We start from the raw sequence: 15,596 nt of genomic DNA, 5'->3' as shown, positions 1-15,596 counted from the left end.
TCCCGGCGTGCTCACTGAACCTGCGCCGTACGTGAGCATGCGGTCCCTGTGAGGTGTCTAGATGCAGCCGATATCGCATCGGGAACACCTCACCGGACCACCCTGCACGCGAAGCACTGTCTCTCCTCTCGGAAGATGCTGAGCGTGCGGTCCGTGTGGGCAAAGCAACCGAATCTACATCGTGATCGGTGCGGCAGCCCTCCGGACGACCCCTCCCAAGCGCAGGACGCAAGAGCACGCGTTTCTTGTGGGAGGTTATGGACTTGGAATACGAAACGAAACACGCGTATGTGTCCTTCACCCGCTCTGAAGCTGACCATTTTCGTTTTTCGTTTTTATGCGCTTGCATGCGAGCACCCAAAGATGACAGCCGGGGCGACGCTGTACGCCAAAAGTCCTGTGCGTACCGTCGCCCTCGGTCTGGGTTGCCCAACTTAAAGCGCATGCAAGCGTGAAGACGGGCACACTCAAGACGTTGCTCGGTGAGTTGCGCGCGTTCGTTGTACACGTAGACGTTGTTGAACGACTCTCGCTCAGGATGGACCACACAAATGGAGTTGAAGGAGAACGTTGGCTCTGCTGTGCAATGTGCGCCAATCATGTTCAGGAACTCCTCGTCACGACTCGAGGGGCCTGTGCCGTGCGTGGGTTGCATAGTACGGGCCAGCGTCAAATGGCCGACATTGGAAGAGGAAGACAAGAGGCTAGTGGGTTCTCCAGAAAAAGTACGTCGATTCGATTGCATACTGTCGTCCCTGCGCTGACGAGATACTCTTGCAGGAGCTGTGGAGTCCACGGACAGTCGACGCCGCTCGGAGGACTCTGGAAGCGAGTGCCCGAGTCAAGAACGGCCCCGAGGTACGGTCGTCTGCTGCCTTTGGGGCGCGGATGTTCCTGGCGCAGGCCTCTTCGTGGCCCTCGGGATTAGTACCTGCTCACGCGGGGAAGCTAACGTGCGCCGAAAGTGAGTAAATACGGTGATTTTGCATCCGCCGTATGTACGTAGCTGTAGTGATGTTACTGTGACTGCGGACGCTGTACATATGCAATAGATTTGCCTGATCCTGATTCACTGCGAGTATGTCCAAATAATCCTGATCGCGCGGGGCAGCGCCCAGTATATCTGCGAAATGGGCTGTAGCTGGAGCATGGCGTGGGTCGCGCTGCGTGCCATCCAGACAGCTCGTCGTGCTGGGAAGGAATCGCAGATCCGAGTCGGCCGTGAGAGTACGGACAAGGCTCCGGACACACCATGCTGCTAATCATCGTTGCTTGTGAGAAACGCCTTCAGGATCCTTGACATAACTTCCTTCTCCTCAGGAACTCTCGGTCCACCCGAGTGCCACGATATATGAAATGCATTCGTCACCTGGAGTCGCGGCTAGTAGTACATAGGACATACAACACCAGCCTCTCTATGCTACATGACCTGTATGTCCCCATAGATCTTCATGATAGATGATCAACGATAAACCCCCCGTCGACGTCGGAAGCCCGTCTACAGCTGCGACTTGAGGAACTGCTCCGAGAACGGATACGTCGTGTACCCGCGCTCGTTCATCGGCAGGTAGAACGTGTCCTCCTGCGGCGCGTTGAGCGGGATGTTCTCGCGCAGGCGGTATACCAGGTCGGGCTGTAAGGGCAAATTCCTCCCTCGTCAGTAATCCAATTCAACTCACGAGAAGAACGAAGGGGGAAATAGAGGGAGAGAGAGGGGGGAACTCACGTTAGCGAGGAACGGACGACCGAAGCCGACAAGCTGGTCGGTCTCCTCCGCGACCTTGAGCGCCGACTCGCGGTCGTACGCGCCGGTCGTGATGACCGTCCGCGGCGACCAGAGCTTGTAGATGAAGTCCGGGTCGACCTGCTCGTGCATCCCAGGAAGTCAGCTCACACACGTGGGTGGGGACGGAGAGGAGGGGACGCACCGACTTGTCCTCGGGCATCGCGCTCAAGGGTGCGTTGGGCGTGACGGTGTGGATGTATGCGAGGTCGGGGTACTTCTGCTTGAACTGCTCGAGGACGTAGGTGAACTGCGGCACCGGGTTCTTCATGCGCATATCTGCGCCGCGCGTCTCGTCAGCACCCCCGCGCGATACCACACTCCCACTACCACACGAATCACGATTCATAGTAACGACACGAACCTTGGTACCCATTAAACGGACTCAACCTAATCGCCGTCCTCTTCGGCCCCACAGCAGCCACGACGGCGTCGACGACCTCGAGGGCGAAGCGCGCGCGGTTCTCGACGGACCCGCCATACTCGTCCGTGCGCGTGTTCGACACGTCCTGGAGGAACTGGTCGACGAGGTACCCGTTCGCGCCGTGGATCTCGACGCCGTCAAAGCCCGCGCCGAGGACCGCGTTCCGCGCGGCTGTCCCGTACCACTCGACGTACTGCTTGATCTCTGAGCGCAGTCAACAGCTATCAGCACGCCAATGCCATTTTCCACGGTCGCGACGATGCAAGTGTATGCTCACCGTCCTTGGTCAACTCGCGCGGGACGTCGTTCGGGCTTGTGCTGAGCGCGATGGGGGACGCCGAGACGTACGGGAAGTCCGGGCTCTCCTGCTTCAGCGCAGCGGGGCGCGCCGCGCGCCCGAGTGCCCACAGCTGCATGTAGATGTACGAGCCCGCTGCATGGACGGCGTCCGTGACCTACACACGCACGACCGCGCGATGAGCCCCCTCACTGTCACCATCCACCCAACCCAACCAACCAAACAAAGCGCGACGCACCTTCTTCCACGCCTGAACCTGCTCCTCGCTCCATATCCCGGGGACGTTCGGCATCCCGCCGGCCTGGGGCGCGATGAACGTCGCCTCGGAGACGAGGAGCGTGCCCGGGTAGCTCGCGCGCTGCTTGTAGTACTCGACCATGAGGTCCGTCGGGACGTGCGCGCTGTCCGCGCGGAGGCGCGTGAGCGGCGCGAGCACGACGCGGTTGCTGAGCTCGAGGGTGCCGACCTTGGCGGGCTGGAAGAGCTTCGGGACGGAGGGCATGGTGGTGTCGATGGCGAGGGCGATGGTGGGTTGGAAGTAGATGATTGGGCTGTGAGGTGTGGTCGCGGGTCCGGGTACTATGTAGTACTACAGGAAGCGGGGTTTCGTGTGTGTTCTCCGGCTTTCTGCAGACGGCCTCTATATATCTCCCGCTCCCGTCACTAGCAGTGGGGGGTTGCACGCCGTGTCCGGTACCGGTCAGTGCAGATGGCGAGGGTATCAGGCCAAAAATCAGGCTGCGCGATTCAGATCTCAGACCTCGCCCAGCTGCGTCACCGTGTAAACGTCGTGACACCTCGCTGACAATGCAACTGTTGCAGAGCCGCGTGCGAGAGAGGCCGACGCACGTCGGGCTCTCGCCGTTCGGGAATTGTGAATGGGTGAACCGTGAGGATGGGTGGGTGATGACTAACGCGGGAAATAGGATGGGTTTTTGGCAGAGATGTTTATCTCTCTCTCCGGTGCAGCAGCGCACCTCCAGGCTCCGGAGCTCCCACCTCCGAGTCCCTGTTTGAGGTCTCTGGCATCTGCTTATCTGCGTTGGCGATCGGCGCTAGGAAAACATCCTGGGCTCAGCAGCACGAGCTCGTCGTGGAAGAGATGTAAGCGCTAAGCGCCAGTAAGCAGCCATCCGCGGACTTGCGACGTCATCGCGTCATCCGGCGTTTCCACTTCCTTACTCGGAGTCGGCACTTCGGCGCAGCGATGGGGTATGCAACTGCGATGGTAGTGACCCATGTCAGTGAATTCACAATCTTATGATACAGTATCCTATAGAGGTAGAGGGTCGGGCGTGTGTCCGACAAGGTTGAAGTATGGTACAGCGTCCGGAGAGGTGGTATTTATCGCGAAGAGCGGTCATGGTCCCGAGGCACCGGTACTGGGTAGCCTGGAGAGTCGAGAGTCGAGAGTCGAGATCGAGTGAGTGAGTGAGAGTGAGCGTGTGTGTGTGAGAATGCGTTTTGCGAATGCGAGTGTGAATATGAAAGTGTGAATGTGAGTGTATCCTATGAGTGGGTGTGCCGCGTGCGTCGACTTGTCGTACATATGTCGCATGCCATTGAGCAGATGTCGCATGTCAGATGTCCTGAGAACGATCTGACGGCCACCGGTGCGGGAGCTCGAGCAGATCTGGGTTCCGGATGTTCAGCATCATGCGTGTGACGAGCGTTGTTGAGAGGCTGGCGAACGCAAGTCAACGGTCAGCACGACACCATCGGCGAAGCATCGAATGGCAGGAGAGTGGAGGGAAGAAGGGACGCTGGGTACTTACACGTTTGTCAGCGTCGTGAGAATGCCCTTGTGCTTCGGCTTTTCAGGTGCATGCCAGTGTATGGGACAAATGGAGAACAGACGGAAGACGTCCTCCTGTCAGAAACCTGGCACATCTTCTCCCGTCGTAGCACTAGCGCCACCTACCTGCACGAACTGCAGCGCACGACGCCAATGTATCAGCAACCATGAATGACCGAGAAGCTGCTCGAAAGCAAACAGCGAAGACAGCGGTGTGGACACGCACGATGTACGTCATGATATTTGACAAGTAGCAGATGGCGAGGACGCTGCGCAACGGTGCCATCAACGGTCAACATTCGCATTCGTGATGACGGTGCAAGCCCCCCCCCCCCAATATTTTGAGATGGTAACTTGAATACCACGAGATGCGACGTACCCAAAGTATACCGTCCCTGTCCAAATCGCATAAAAAAGTCTCCGAGTCAGCAAGCAGCTCACAGCACTCGCACTCCACAACACGGACGAATAAAACACCAGTTGGAACTCACCGTCCCGCAAAATAACCCGGAACAAACTATGGCTCCACGTCCGGCCAGTGACATGCAGCGCCTGCCACAGCGTGAGCGCGAACACCGTCGTGTCGAACGCCAGTATCGAGCTCCACGCCGCCGCCAGGTCTGTCGAGTGTCGAGTCCCCGGGGAGAACCGTGGTCAGTTATAGCCTTAGCGCGTGGGGCGAGTCGAGTCGAGAGTAAGGGATGCTCACAATAACCTCTACGTACACCAGAACCAGACAAAGCGCACGTCAGCACCTCGCTCGCCAAGGACAGGGACAGGTGGGGGGGACGGGACGGGACGTACTGTTTCTGCGATATCCGGAGGTCGCACCCGACGTACGTGGACACCTTTGGCGTTGAAGGGCCCGGTGACCCGCGCACGCTGAGGATCGCCCACTAGTGCGCGACGAAGTCAGACTCCGCGCCTCATTCCCGAGCGCCCGAGTGTCCGAGAGGAGAACGGGTTAATAGGAGTGGGGATGGAGATGTGCTTACCACGCTGATCGCGCCCCCCACAGCGCAGATGGCCGAGAGCACGTAGACGACCCTGCGATTTCGATTGTATAGCGCGTATGTTCTGAGCATGAGCAACGCTGATGATGGTCGTGGGCCGAGTCAGCTTCCGAAGACCAATCACAGATAGACTCGGACGCCCCAAAGAGGGAGCCGGGGAAAAGACGAAAGTTACGCACTGCCGACCACTAATTGCGTGAGCGCCGCGAGGAGCTGGTGGTACAGCTGCAGCGTCCGACATCTTTGAGCCATCGCATTCGTCCGAGTCATAGTTTATCAGCTCTAGCATCCCGACCAAGCAGACATGACACGTAGGTACTCACCGCTACAACCCCCAACCCCGACGGATCCCCAAATCAGAAATCCTGCCAGTCAGACAATTGACAATTCGACACGACACGACACACGAAGTAGCCGTGCACAGCGGGGCGGACGCGGACGCACCTCCTCAGGCATGTTCCCGAAGAACTCGTACACAACAGGCATGTGGCAGAGCACAGCCATGTACCTGTTCACGAAGAAGAAGACGGAGGCCCACGAGCGCCCCCCGGTCCAGTACCGCTCGACCTCGAGGGGGAGGGTGAGGAGGAAGTCGTAATAGAGCATCGCTGCGGCGGGGGGCAGAGCATGTCAGCGTCAGCGGTACGGTAAGTTGAAGCATACATGAATGAACGGACGAATGAATGGATGAATTATGACACATATGTGACAGTGAGAGCCTCGAAGGCGCAGGGTCTGGGTGCGATCCGCAATAGATGGGCACTCACCGAAGGCGACGGTCTGCACGATGCGGTTCGGGTACGATGATTCTGCACTAGAGAGCGGAGGGTGAGCATCTCCGGGATGAATTCGAAGAAGAACGCAACTCACATTGTCTGAATTTCCGCTGCAAGAGCAGCAGCGCTCATATTATGCGCGTGAGCGGTCGGCTGGTGGGCCCGGGGTTCCGGAGGGTCGCCCGCTTCCAGATGCCGCCAGATCCAGAGTTGGTCTGAACGGGGTGCTGCTGGAGAGCGAGTGTCGTAGCTGGCTGAGCGCAGCTGTTCGGAGAGCCTAAGACGGAGAGTCGGGAGAGCAGGCAGTGTGAGGCTAACGCGTGCGCAGGAGAGTGGCGGACCAATACGCTGGTGAGGGCGGGGCGAAGGGATAGACGAGGACAAGGACAAAGACGAGCGAAGGAGTGGGTGGGAGAGAGAAGGCGCACGGCCGGACGGAGGCGCGGAAAGATATACGTCCCGGCGAGGCGCATCTGGAGCACGAGCAGGCAGGAGAGGCAGGCTCCGAGCGTTGTTGGGTGCCACATACGCTCACGCACACACCTGCAGCTGTCAACGCAAGCATATCGAACGGGGACGCCAATCAGCCCTTATACGGCCCAGGGCCCGCCGCTCTGCCGCCCGCTGCTTCTCCCGGGATGGATTGGGCCGACGAGGGGATGTCGTCGCCTGGCCTTTTGAGGCGAGAGGTGGCTGCTCCATGCACGGTCCCTGATCCGGACCAACGCCAGCGCAGGCCCAGCCGTGCGCACAGCCCAGAAGGGAAGTCGTCCATCCCGAAAAGAGAAGGGCAGACGAAGACGGATCGCAATTTGCCTGTTGCACCTCCTGTCACGTCGCGAGACAGATCGTATCTGTCACCCGCCAACGCCAACGTCCAACAGTCCACGTCCCCCAAGGAAGCGTCGGGGCATCCAAGGGGAGAACGGAAGCCATCCCACCTAGCATGCCGCGTCAGTGAGTAAGCTTGCAGGAGCGTGGAGGCAACGCTGCAATCGGGACGTACCTGGGTCCGTCCCGTCCCAGTTGAACGCTAAGCGCGAGTCGCTCCGCGCAGCCCTCGTCATCGGCGCGCCGCGCGAGGCGAGAGTCTGAGGAGGGACCTTCTTGCCACTGGTACCCAGAGCAATCCGTATGCGCGCAACCTTTGGTCAGCACTGGAGCTGCTGTTGCCTGCACTTTACTTCAACGTCCGGGTCCGTCGGCGCACGGCGAATGCTTGAGCTTGAGCTACGCTTGCCGCTTGACGAAGAACAGTCAGATCTACTCAGATCCGAGTATGTACAGCAGCTTCCCCGGCGGCATGCGAGGATCTGGATCTAGTGTATCCCAAGCCCCAAGCAGCAATTTAAAGACAGAGGGACGAACCGGTGCCAGTGAATGCTTTCACACAAGTCAAGCTAGACCAAGGGGCGACGTCGTGCACGGTTTCCGAGGAACACGCTCGTCTTCGATTCGATTCATGCGCGCAGCGCACTAGTACTTGTGTCATCGTGTCTGCCAGGTCCAGCAGAGTCATGCGTGCATCGTAATCGTGGATGGCAGGAGAGTCGAGACAACATCCAGCGCTTCTCGCCGCGAGTGGCGGGAATTACCCGATACAGCAAGAGCGCGAGCAACTGTATATTGCGTCAAGCACGATCCGTGTATGCTACTGATACAACGCGTACAAATACAACCGTGACTTTGCTTTCCTTGAGCTCTACGTCATCATTAATATGAGTTATGAGTGAGTTTGGCCATCCGTGCCGTATACCAATGGTGTTCAAGTTCCTCCACCATCCATCGCCTACGCAAGCACGTCACACACAATCTCCACCGAGTCCGCCGTCTCGGTCCTGTTCAGCGGCGGAGTCGTCACCCCACGCACGACGCTCGGCGGCTCCTCAGTTATCGGCTCCGTCTGCACCGCGCTCTCAGGCTGGGTCCCCGTCTCCTCCTTCTCGGGCGCAGGAGCAGCAGTGGAGGTAGACCTGTCACGCGAACGGAGCAGACGCCGCACGCGCACAGAAAAAAAGCAAACCACGCGCGTCAATATCGTACACTAAAATCGTACACCACCCTTTCAATAGCAAAAAAGCTGCTTACTCCGCCGCCCGCAGCTCCTCGCCCTCCTTCCGCGCCGCGTCCTTCACCGCCTCGAGCGCGACCGGGTCCGTCGTCGGGTCAAAGGTGCCGCCCTGCGGGTGCTTGTCCCCCGCGCTCTGCGCCTCGGCGGCGAGGCTCCCGGAAGGCGCGCTGTGGCCAAGGGCCTTGTCTTCTGCAGATTGGACCTCCGAGGCGCCTTCTATCAATGCGTGTGGCAAACTATCAGTATTGCACGCGGGACGACACGAGAGACGACCACGCACCCTTGCCGACAGCGCTGACGTTGATCTCTCCAATCATGTTCAGCTCGCGGTCGGCCTTGATGCGCTCCGCGTCGCGGAAGGCGATGTCGCGCAGCGTGTCGTCGTCAAAGTGCGTCCCGTCGCCTTCGGGGTGGCGGGCGGCCGCACTCTGTGCCTCTGCAGCGAGCGAGCCCGGAGGCGGGCGGAACCCAAGCGCTTTGTGCTCGTGCGACATGAGGACGCGAGCATCAGCTGCAACGGACGGTAAACCACCGTGTTCGGACGATACGCTATGCACTACGCACCAGCACTGATGGTGTTGAGGTTCACGCCAGGGTTGGGGGGAGAATGCCGCGCGGGTGCGGTGTGAACGCCATTGCCGTTCGTCGTTTTCGTACCGACGACAGGAAGCGCATCCTTGTCAGCGCCCGTGCTCGTCTTCCGCTCCGCACTACCATTCAAATTCAAATTCAAGAGTGAGCACAGGGGACTCGGAGAACACCACCTCACACCGGACACGCATACACTCACAGAATCCTAAGCGCATCTTCCCTCGCGATCTCCTTCAGCTTCCCGGTATCGACCGCAGCCCCAGGCTTGCCATCCGGATGCTTCGCCGCCATGGACTGCACCTCGGCCGCGAACGAGCCATGGGGCGGGCGGAACCCCAGAATCTTGTGCTCCTCCGACATGATCTTGCGTGCCTCGGCTGCAATAGAACGTGCGCACGCGTGCGTGTTTGAGTCACCAGCATTCTTACACGGTATATAGGGGCGCGCTATGACGTACCCATCGACACGGCCTCGATGTCGATGCCCGCAGCCTTGGCCATATCCGACGCGGCGCTCGAGCTCCGACGGTGGCCGGGCCCGTTCGTCGTCTTCGATCCCTCGGAGGCCGAGCTCGACATGCGCCGGTGGATCTTCTTCGCGGCTGTCGTGGTCGTTGACACTGCAGGGGGCGGGGAGAGGGACGGGGGTGGGACCGCGGGGGTGTCAATCGCGCGGAGCACGTCCCCAGTCACGACGGGGACCTCGATGGTCATCATGGGTGCAGTCTGTGTCGTCGTGGCCATGTTGTCGGCGCTGTCGTGGGTGGATGATGATGTTGTCGTCGTCGTCGTCGTGCTGTGGAAGAGATTCTGGACTGGTGGTTGAGAGGAGAGGTCGAGCACAGATACGACTAGTACTCTATGGAGGGGAGTCTTATCGCGGTGGGGGTCTGGAGAGGGTGAGTTGGGGGGACAGGGGCGACGAGGCCATGGCTTATGTGCGTTGCGCCGGGGGTGGCGACGCTGGCGGGAAACAGTGGAGCAACAAAGACTCGACTGTACCCGATCAGGAGCGGGTGGCGCACCGCGTCACAGCGAGGCTCCCCAAAACGCCAGCAGTCACAAGCACGTGTCTGCTGCGCGTCCGGGTCACACTCGTGCTTGCGCACTCATTGGCTCAGTGACCCTTCGCAGTGCGCAGTAGTAATAGTATGCCGAACTGACGGAACGCGTAGCAAGTACTTCCGAGACACGCAGTTCGCAGCGCGTCGACATGCTGTGACACGCATGTACGAAAATATCCTCTGGCCATAGTATAGCACCGCAACGTTCCCAAGTCGTCCGCTCATCGCGTCGGTATAGAGAGATAGCTATCGGAAGCCCTCCACATATCACCGCGCGAAGCGTAGTCAGCGGCCCATCTGCCAAATATAATAGACCAACCATCTTCCCTGAAATTCACCCTGAGCACGTCCAGGTTACGTAGCATAGTACGTGGTGTTTGAAATCGGGGTTGTCGAGCAACTGGAGGAAGGTATAACTATGGGAGTCGCAGCCAATTCCGGAGTAGGCGAATGGGAGGAGCTCATGAGCCAGGACCGTTTTGTAGAGCAACAGTATACAAACATTATGCACATACGAAAACATTCCTAGGATAAGCCGCTTCGCAGCGCTCCCAACTCTCCGAAACAAAGTACCTGCTGCAGAGCTCGGGAAACTGCAAACTCTTGGGCAACACAGGCGACGGACCGGCCGCGCGGAGATTAGGGAACAGTCGGTCCAGGAGTTGTTTGAGGCCGTCATTCTCTTCGAGACCATCTTCGAAGTACAGATCGCGAATCGCCAACATCCGAAGCGGATGGTCATTGGCAGGGGTAGGTGCCGACGCGGGGATGACCAGGTCCTGCAAGTCGGTCTCGATAACCTGGATGTGCAGCTCCTCCAGGTGTGGACATCGCTGCGCGAGGTAGAGCAGCGACATGGCTGTGAGCGGCTGCCAGCCATCGTAGATGTAGTCGTCGTCGTAAAAGAGCTCGAGGAACCTGAGGTTCGGCAACTTTTGCGCAAGCAGCTCGATGTCTTCGTCCATAAGTGCGGTGATGGGCACCTGATAGTGCAGATAGACGAAAGACAAGCGTTCGAGTTGCTTCATGTTCAAGACAGGGTGAAGGATGTCCCGAATTAGGTTCACCACTGCGTTGACTCGGAGTTCAGTCTTGGATGGCGTCTGCAGGGATAGGGACAGGCTCTTCAACGTGCGCGGGAAGCGCGTGCTTACTACGGTGCACAGGTGTAACATGTGGTCCGGCGTCAGTTCGAAGGAGCCGTCTTCGAACTCAAATGCGGTCAGGGCCGGGGCGTGCAGGTGAGAGAGGAGCGCGGTCATATCCACCACGGAACCCTTGGACTCCAGGGATTGCAGCTGTGGGGCGTCTATGGGCCTTGGACAGGTGAGGTCGTCCACTGGCGAGTTTGCAACCCAGAAGTAGAGGTCTTCGAGGGGAAAGGTCGCGAAGAGTTGTCGGAGCCTGTCATAGTCCAATCTACGACATTCCGAGTCGATGCGAAGAGAGCGCAGGCACTTCATGTCCTTCAGCGGAGTGTACAGCTGAACTTCCGAGGGGCCGGCGCCGCTGCAGTCTTGGACCAATACGAACGTGTGCAGAACGGGGAAACAGGATGGCAGCAAGGCCATGATCTGCTCAAAGTCTTCGGGAATGCCACCGTGAACGTGGGAAAAGCGCAACTCGACGAGGGAGATTGTGGAAAGAGAAGTCAGAGTGGTTCCACTCTCTCTGCCCTGCGACCACGATAGACACCGCAATGCTGGAAGGAAAGTGCAACCCTCGTTATGGGCAATAATCGACCGCAAGAGATCGATCTCTGCGCCGCAGTAATAGGAATGGTCCACTCGTTGCACGTAAGAGGCGTATTGGAGGAACCGTCTCCAGCGCGCAGCTTCATGATAGACCTTCGCTCCCTTGACCTATGTACAACGAGTCAGCATTGCGTATTGCCATTTGTTAACACCAGCCCGAGTCACTAATCTTACGATGTTGATCAGCTGTATCCTATGTCCGAAGTTCTTACGCTTCGCCAGGTAAGAAGGACTCTTCTGAGGCACGTCGTCGGGGAGCAGGAGATTCCAAAGGGAGAAGAGGTCGTGCACTCGCCTCCAGGCGAGCGGTAGCGCGACATACGCGAACGTCTGGGATACACAAGCCACACAAGCAGTGTTCAGGCGGAGTTCCTGCGTGTCTGCATCAAATGCGAGCTCCTGAAGAATAATGGCGAGGATGTCCACGTTGTTGAGGGCATTTTCGTGGGCACCCAACGGCGGCACCATACTTGTTCGACAGTGTGCCGAGTCCTAGTGGTTCAATCTGTGACTTCCTCCTGTGAGAACGAAAAAGAGGTCTGTGCACACGTATGATATGTACCTGGATAGATGGAGTTGACGTCACTTTCAACTGTCGATGGTCGTGGTATGAGGAGAAGTCTGCGAAGACGAAGCGCTCAAGCTCGAGGGTCACGAGCCACAAGATGCACGTGGGATCTCCGTACAGACGGTACACTGTGACTAGGCCTAGTAGTAGCATTGAAACGATCTTACAAGGTTTTTTCAGCTCCAGATGCGGCTATGATACAGTAGAATTGACAGGTCCAAGAGGACATCATGGCGGCGATGTCATGTACAAATACACAGTCGTCTACCATATCCGAGTTCGCTTCTTGAAGGCGGCGAGCTTACAAGCCAACATCACCCAGCTTCCTCTCCCCACCGTCCTGCGCGTTCTTGTCCGCAAGACTCTGCGCAACCGGGGCAATCGTGCCGCTCTCGGGAAGGTGTCCGCGCGCCTTGTGCTCTTGCGACTCGAGCGACGCCGCGAGCTCCTTCGTCACCGGTACCTGCGCGCGACAATCAACAACGCTCTGCGCTTGTGCGGCAGCAGAGCCCGCGGGAGGACGGTAGCCAAGCGTCTTGTGCTCCTCAGACTGAAGCGCACGGGCTTCGGGTGCGGAGATGGTATCGAGGTTCAGCTGCGCGGACTCTGAGGTCTGCGTGGTACTGGTGCTGTTGCCGTTGCGCTCAGCCTCGATCTTCTTCGCATCCTGAAGAGCGGCTTGGGCGAGTGTGGCAGGGTCTGCGCCCGTAGAGGCATCAGGGTGCTTCGCTGCCTCCGCTTGAGCGGTTGCGGCGAGGGAGCCTGGAGGAGGCCGGTAGCCGAGAGCACGGTGCTCCTCGGACATCAGTTTGCGAGCTTCACCTGCAGACTTCGTCAAAATGACACACAGTACGTGCTTCATGCCGAGAAGAAAGACGATACGTACCCTCCCCGACATTCTTCACGTTCAATTGACCCGCATTACCGCCAAATGCGATCTCCGTAGCGTCTGCGAGTGCCGCACGGGCCAGCGTGGAGTTCACAATGCCTGCCGAGACGTCCGGGTGCTTCGCCGCAGCAGATTGCGCCTCAGCAGCGAGGGAACCCGGTGGCGGACGGTAACCGAGAGCTTTGTGTTCCTCAGACATCAACTTGCGAGCCTCAGCTGCAGATTAAACACATCAAAGGTTGCGACACGCAAGATGTTACTATGTAGAGACACGACGTACCCTCACCAATCGAGTTGAGGTCAACGCTCTCGGAGTCAGATTGGCGATCCTGTTTGATGCGCTCAGCATCCTGGATGGCAGCCTGCTTGAGCTTGTTGGCATCCATGGTGAGGGTATGATCTTCCGCGCGCTCGGTCTCGTGACGTGCAACGGCAGCCTGCGCCTGTGCAGCAAGAGATCCTGGTGGCGGGCGGTAACCGAGGGCCTTGTGCTCCTCAGACATCAGCCTGCGAGCGTCGGCTGTGGTAAAAAGTAGGTTAGACCTCTGCGGAAAGGGAGCAAGGCCGCAAGGACACGCCGTACCTTCGGAGATGTCCTTGACGTTGACAGGCCCCGCAGAGGAGTATTGCGAGGCGTCCTGATGGGCGGCGGTGAAGATGTGGCTAGCGTTCATGGACGACATAATGGGTAAAAGACAGGGTGTAGTTCGTTGAGAGGCGAAGTGAATGGTATGCGAAGGAGACGAGAGTGAAATTGGTGAAACGTCCTCGACAAACCTGGGTTTTATATACGCCTACGGTGCTACCGCAGGACCCTACCTGACGATGTTGACGTCAGGTCCCCACCGAGGCAAAAACGCGCGCCACAACCTTCACGCGCCTTTCACCAATTGATGTATCAGACTGAGAGTCGAGATGGAGTCGTTGGAGAATGCGGTGGTGCGTCTCCCTCTGCGGTAATAAGAGTCCGGCACTTGCCGAGTGAGCATTGCAATTTGCGGCGGTCGCGCCTCCGGCGAAGGATGGTCGTAGTCGCTGCGGGTGCAAAGAGAAAGTGATAAATTACAGCATAACGTCCCAATAGAGCGTACAAAGTCGAAAGCAGAGGCACGACACTCAGGCAAAATGTATCCCAGCGTTGTGGAACGCTGAGAGCAAACTGTGGGTCAGAACAACGCGTCAGTCTCAGAACCCCTCAGAATTGTAACAAACGCGTCACTTTAGCAGGTCGTTGATATCCATCTTCGCGGCACGGCTCTGGCTGAAGCCACTCTCCTCGAGCACCTCCTCGACCTTCTTCTTGAAGTTGATGTTGTCTTCCACGATCTACCTTCCGGTGTCAACTGCCGCTTCAGCTCGCGACGGAGGAAAGACGATACGCACCATATCGTTGACAGATGCCCATGTCTTCCAATTGCTCTCCAGCATCTCCATCACGCCCTTCGCCATGAAGTTCGCGTGCACCGTCTTGTTCCTCCGCCCGAACACGATCCGTGCCAAACCGTCGAACTCCCCAAACTCCACCGGTGGTGGAGGATCGCGCGGCACCAGACGTATCACAGTGCTCTCGACCTTCGGTGGTGGTCGGAAGTTGTTCCTGCCGACGTCCATGGCGACGTTGACCTCCGCATAGAGTTGCACGTTCGCGGACAGTCGTGACCACGCGTCACTTCCAGGCTTCGCGACTAACCGCAGAGCGAACTCTTTCTGGAACATGAGGATAGCGACACGGAAAAGGGGTCGATGGGAGAGGAGCCGGAAGATGAGAGGCGAGGAGATTTGATATGGGGTGTTGGAAATGCAGACGTCGAAGTAAGGCAGAGTAGCTTTCACGAAGTCTCCGATGATTAATTCCAGCTTGCGTTGCTCGGGTCTTGCGAATAACCATGTTTGGCAGAAGCTCCAGCGAATTGCAGAGGATGACTCACTTTCCCTGGACACGCTTCGTCACCTCGGCCGCCATTCGAGGATCCATCTCCACCGCGGTAACATGTTTTGCTTGTGCCAACATGTACTGAGTCAGGTTTCCTGTTCCAGGTCCAACTTCAAGCACTTTGTCTGTAGGGCGCAGACCAGCCTAAGATGTCAAGAGCTGCTGTCAGCTTGAGACCGAGCTCTCACGTCCGAAACTCCTGAATATTGACCTTCTGAACGATTCTGTAGAGTGGGAATCAACAAGCAATCTGCAGCACAAGCTCAGTAAACATACTCTTCAGCTATTTTGGGATTCTGGAGGATATGCTGGCCGAATCGCTCGGTGTTGAATATGGGATTCCGTACGCCTGAGGAACTGGATGCCTCCGATGAAGCCTTTGATTTTGACTTCGCGGATGGTTGATGAGCACGAACAAATTTGTCAGATGTTGCGCGAGGCATTTTTGGTGTTTATAGGTGACTCGACAAGTAGGAAGCTTGGACACCGACGAGGAGCAGGCAGTACAAGTGCGAGGAAGAACAGAAATTGATTCTTGAGTGCAAGCTTCAAATCTGAGATTCAGAGAGGCACGTGACCACTTCTCCGGCCCGGATACCTACGACTTAAGCCTCAGCTTAGGTTGAACATGAACCACA

At 58.0% G+C, this 15,596-nt stretch overlaps 6 protein-coding genes across 6 annotated transcripts; all 6 read right to left on the bottom strand.

Annotated features, from left to right (window-relative positions):
- Window positions 1-1,498: 1,498 nt before the first annotated feature.
- On the bottom strand, window positions 1,499-3,007 carry L226DRAFT_459855 (NADH:flavin oxidoreductase/NADH oxidase; the record flags this gene model as incomplete). Its single annotated transcript, XM_067675551.1, has 6 exons — window positions 1,499-1,633; window positions 1,727-1,867; window positions 1,929-2,062; window positions 2,148-2,411; window positions 2,485-2,662; window positions 2,744-3,007. The coding sequence occupies 6 exons, from the start codon at window positions 3,005-3,007 to the stop codon at window positions 1,499-1,501; spliced, it is 1,116 nt and encodes a 371-aa protein (XP_067537548.1).
- Window positions 3,008-4,085: 1,078 nt separating this feature from the next.
- Window positions 4,086-6,616, bottom strand: L226DRAFT_521645 (uncharacterized protein; the record flags this gene model as incomplete). Its single annotated transcript, XM_067678713.1, has 15 exons — window positions 4,086-4,188; window positions 4,281-4,318; window positions 4,427-4,435; window positions 4,527-4,569; window positions 4,680-4,695; window positions 4,792-4,920; window positions 5,010-5,017; window positions 5,105-5,196; window positions 5,296-5,393; window positions 5,493-5,554; window positions 5,637-5,638; window positions 5,758-5,921; window positions 6,081-6,127; window positions 6,184-6,366; window positions 6,546-6,616. 15 exons carry the CDS (start codon window positions 6,614-6,616, stop codon window positions 4,086-4,088), a joined length of 1,065 nt encoding a protein of 354 aa, XP_067537547.1.
- Window positions 6,617-7,683: 1,067 nt separating this feature from the next.
- L226DRAFT_532983 (uncharacterized protein) lies at window positions 7,684-9,622 on the bottom strand. The gene is made up of 6 exons (XM_067680365.1): window positions 9,209-9,622; window positions 8,951-9,128; window positions 8,725-8,870; window positions 8,441-8,671; window positions 8,178-8,376; window positions 7,684-8,062 (listed from the first exon to the last, which is right to left on the bottom strand). The coding sequence occupies exons 1-6, from the start codon at window positions 9,492-9,494 to the stop codon at window positions 7,879-7,881; spliced, it is 1,224 nt and encodes a 407-aa protein (XP_067537546.1). The 5' UTR covers window positions 9,495-9,622; the 3' UTR covers window positions 7,684-7,878.
- Window positions 9,623-10,317: 695 nt separating this feature from the next.
- On the bottom strand, window positions 10,318-12,036 carry L226DRAFT_569197 (uncharacterized protein; the record flags this gene model as incomplete). Its single annotated transcript, XM_067684271.1, has 2 exons — window positions 10,318-11,676; window positions 11,743-12,036. The coding sequence occupies 2 exons, from the start codon at window positions 12,034-12,036 to the stop codon at window positions 10,318-10,320; spliced, it is 1,653 nt and encodes a 550-aa protein (XP_067537545.1).
- Window positions 12,037-12,322: 286 nt separating this feature from the next.
- L226DRAFT_355958 (uncharacterized protein) lies at window positions 12,323-13,813 on the bottom strand. The gene is made up of 4 exons (XM_067674187.1): window positions 13,609-13,813; window positions 13,306-13,545; window positions 13,023-13,241; window positions 12,323-12,958 (listed from the first exon to the last, which is right to left on the bottom strand). Exons 1-4 carry the CDS (start codon window positions 13,706-13,708, stop codon window positions 12,438-12,440), a joined length of 1,080 nt encoding a protein of 359 aa, XP_067537544.1. The 5' UTR covers window positions 13,709-13,813; the 3' UTR covers window positions 12,323-12,437.
- Window positions 13,814-14,141: 328 nt separating this feature from the next.
- Window positions 14,142-15,401, bottom strand: L226DRAFT_459560 (rRNA adenine dimethylase; the record flags this gene model as incomplete). Its single annotated transcript, XM_067675523.1, has 5 exons — window positions 14,142-14,184; window positions 14,245-14,351; window positions 14,409-14,898; window positions 14,954-15,102; window positions 15,231-15,401. 5 exons carry the CDS (start codon window positions 15,399-15,401, stop codon window positions 14,142-14,144), a joined length of 960 nt encoding a protein of 319 aa, XP_067537543.1.
- Window positions 15,402-15,596: the final 195 nt, after the last annotated feature.

Source organism: Lentinus tigrinus (assembly GCF_003813185.1).
Source record: "Lentinus tigrinus ALCF2SS1-7 unplaced genomic scaffold L226scaffold_7, whole genome shotgun sequence".
Lineage (NCBI taxonomy): Eukaryota > Fungi > Basidiomycota > Agaricomycetes > Polyporales > Polyporaceae > Lentinus > Lentinus tigrinus.
Note: the sequence above shows the minus strand (reverse complement) of the source record. Positions and strands in the feature narration are given on the sequence as shown.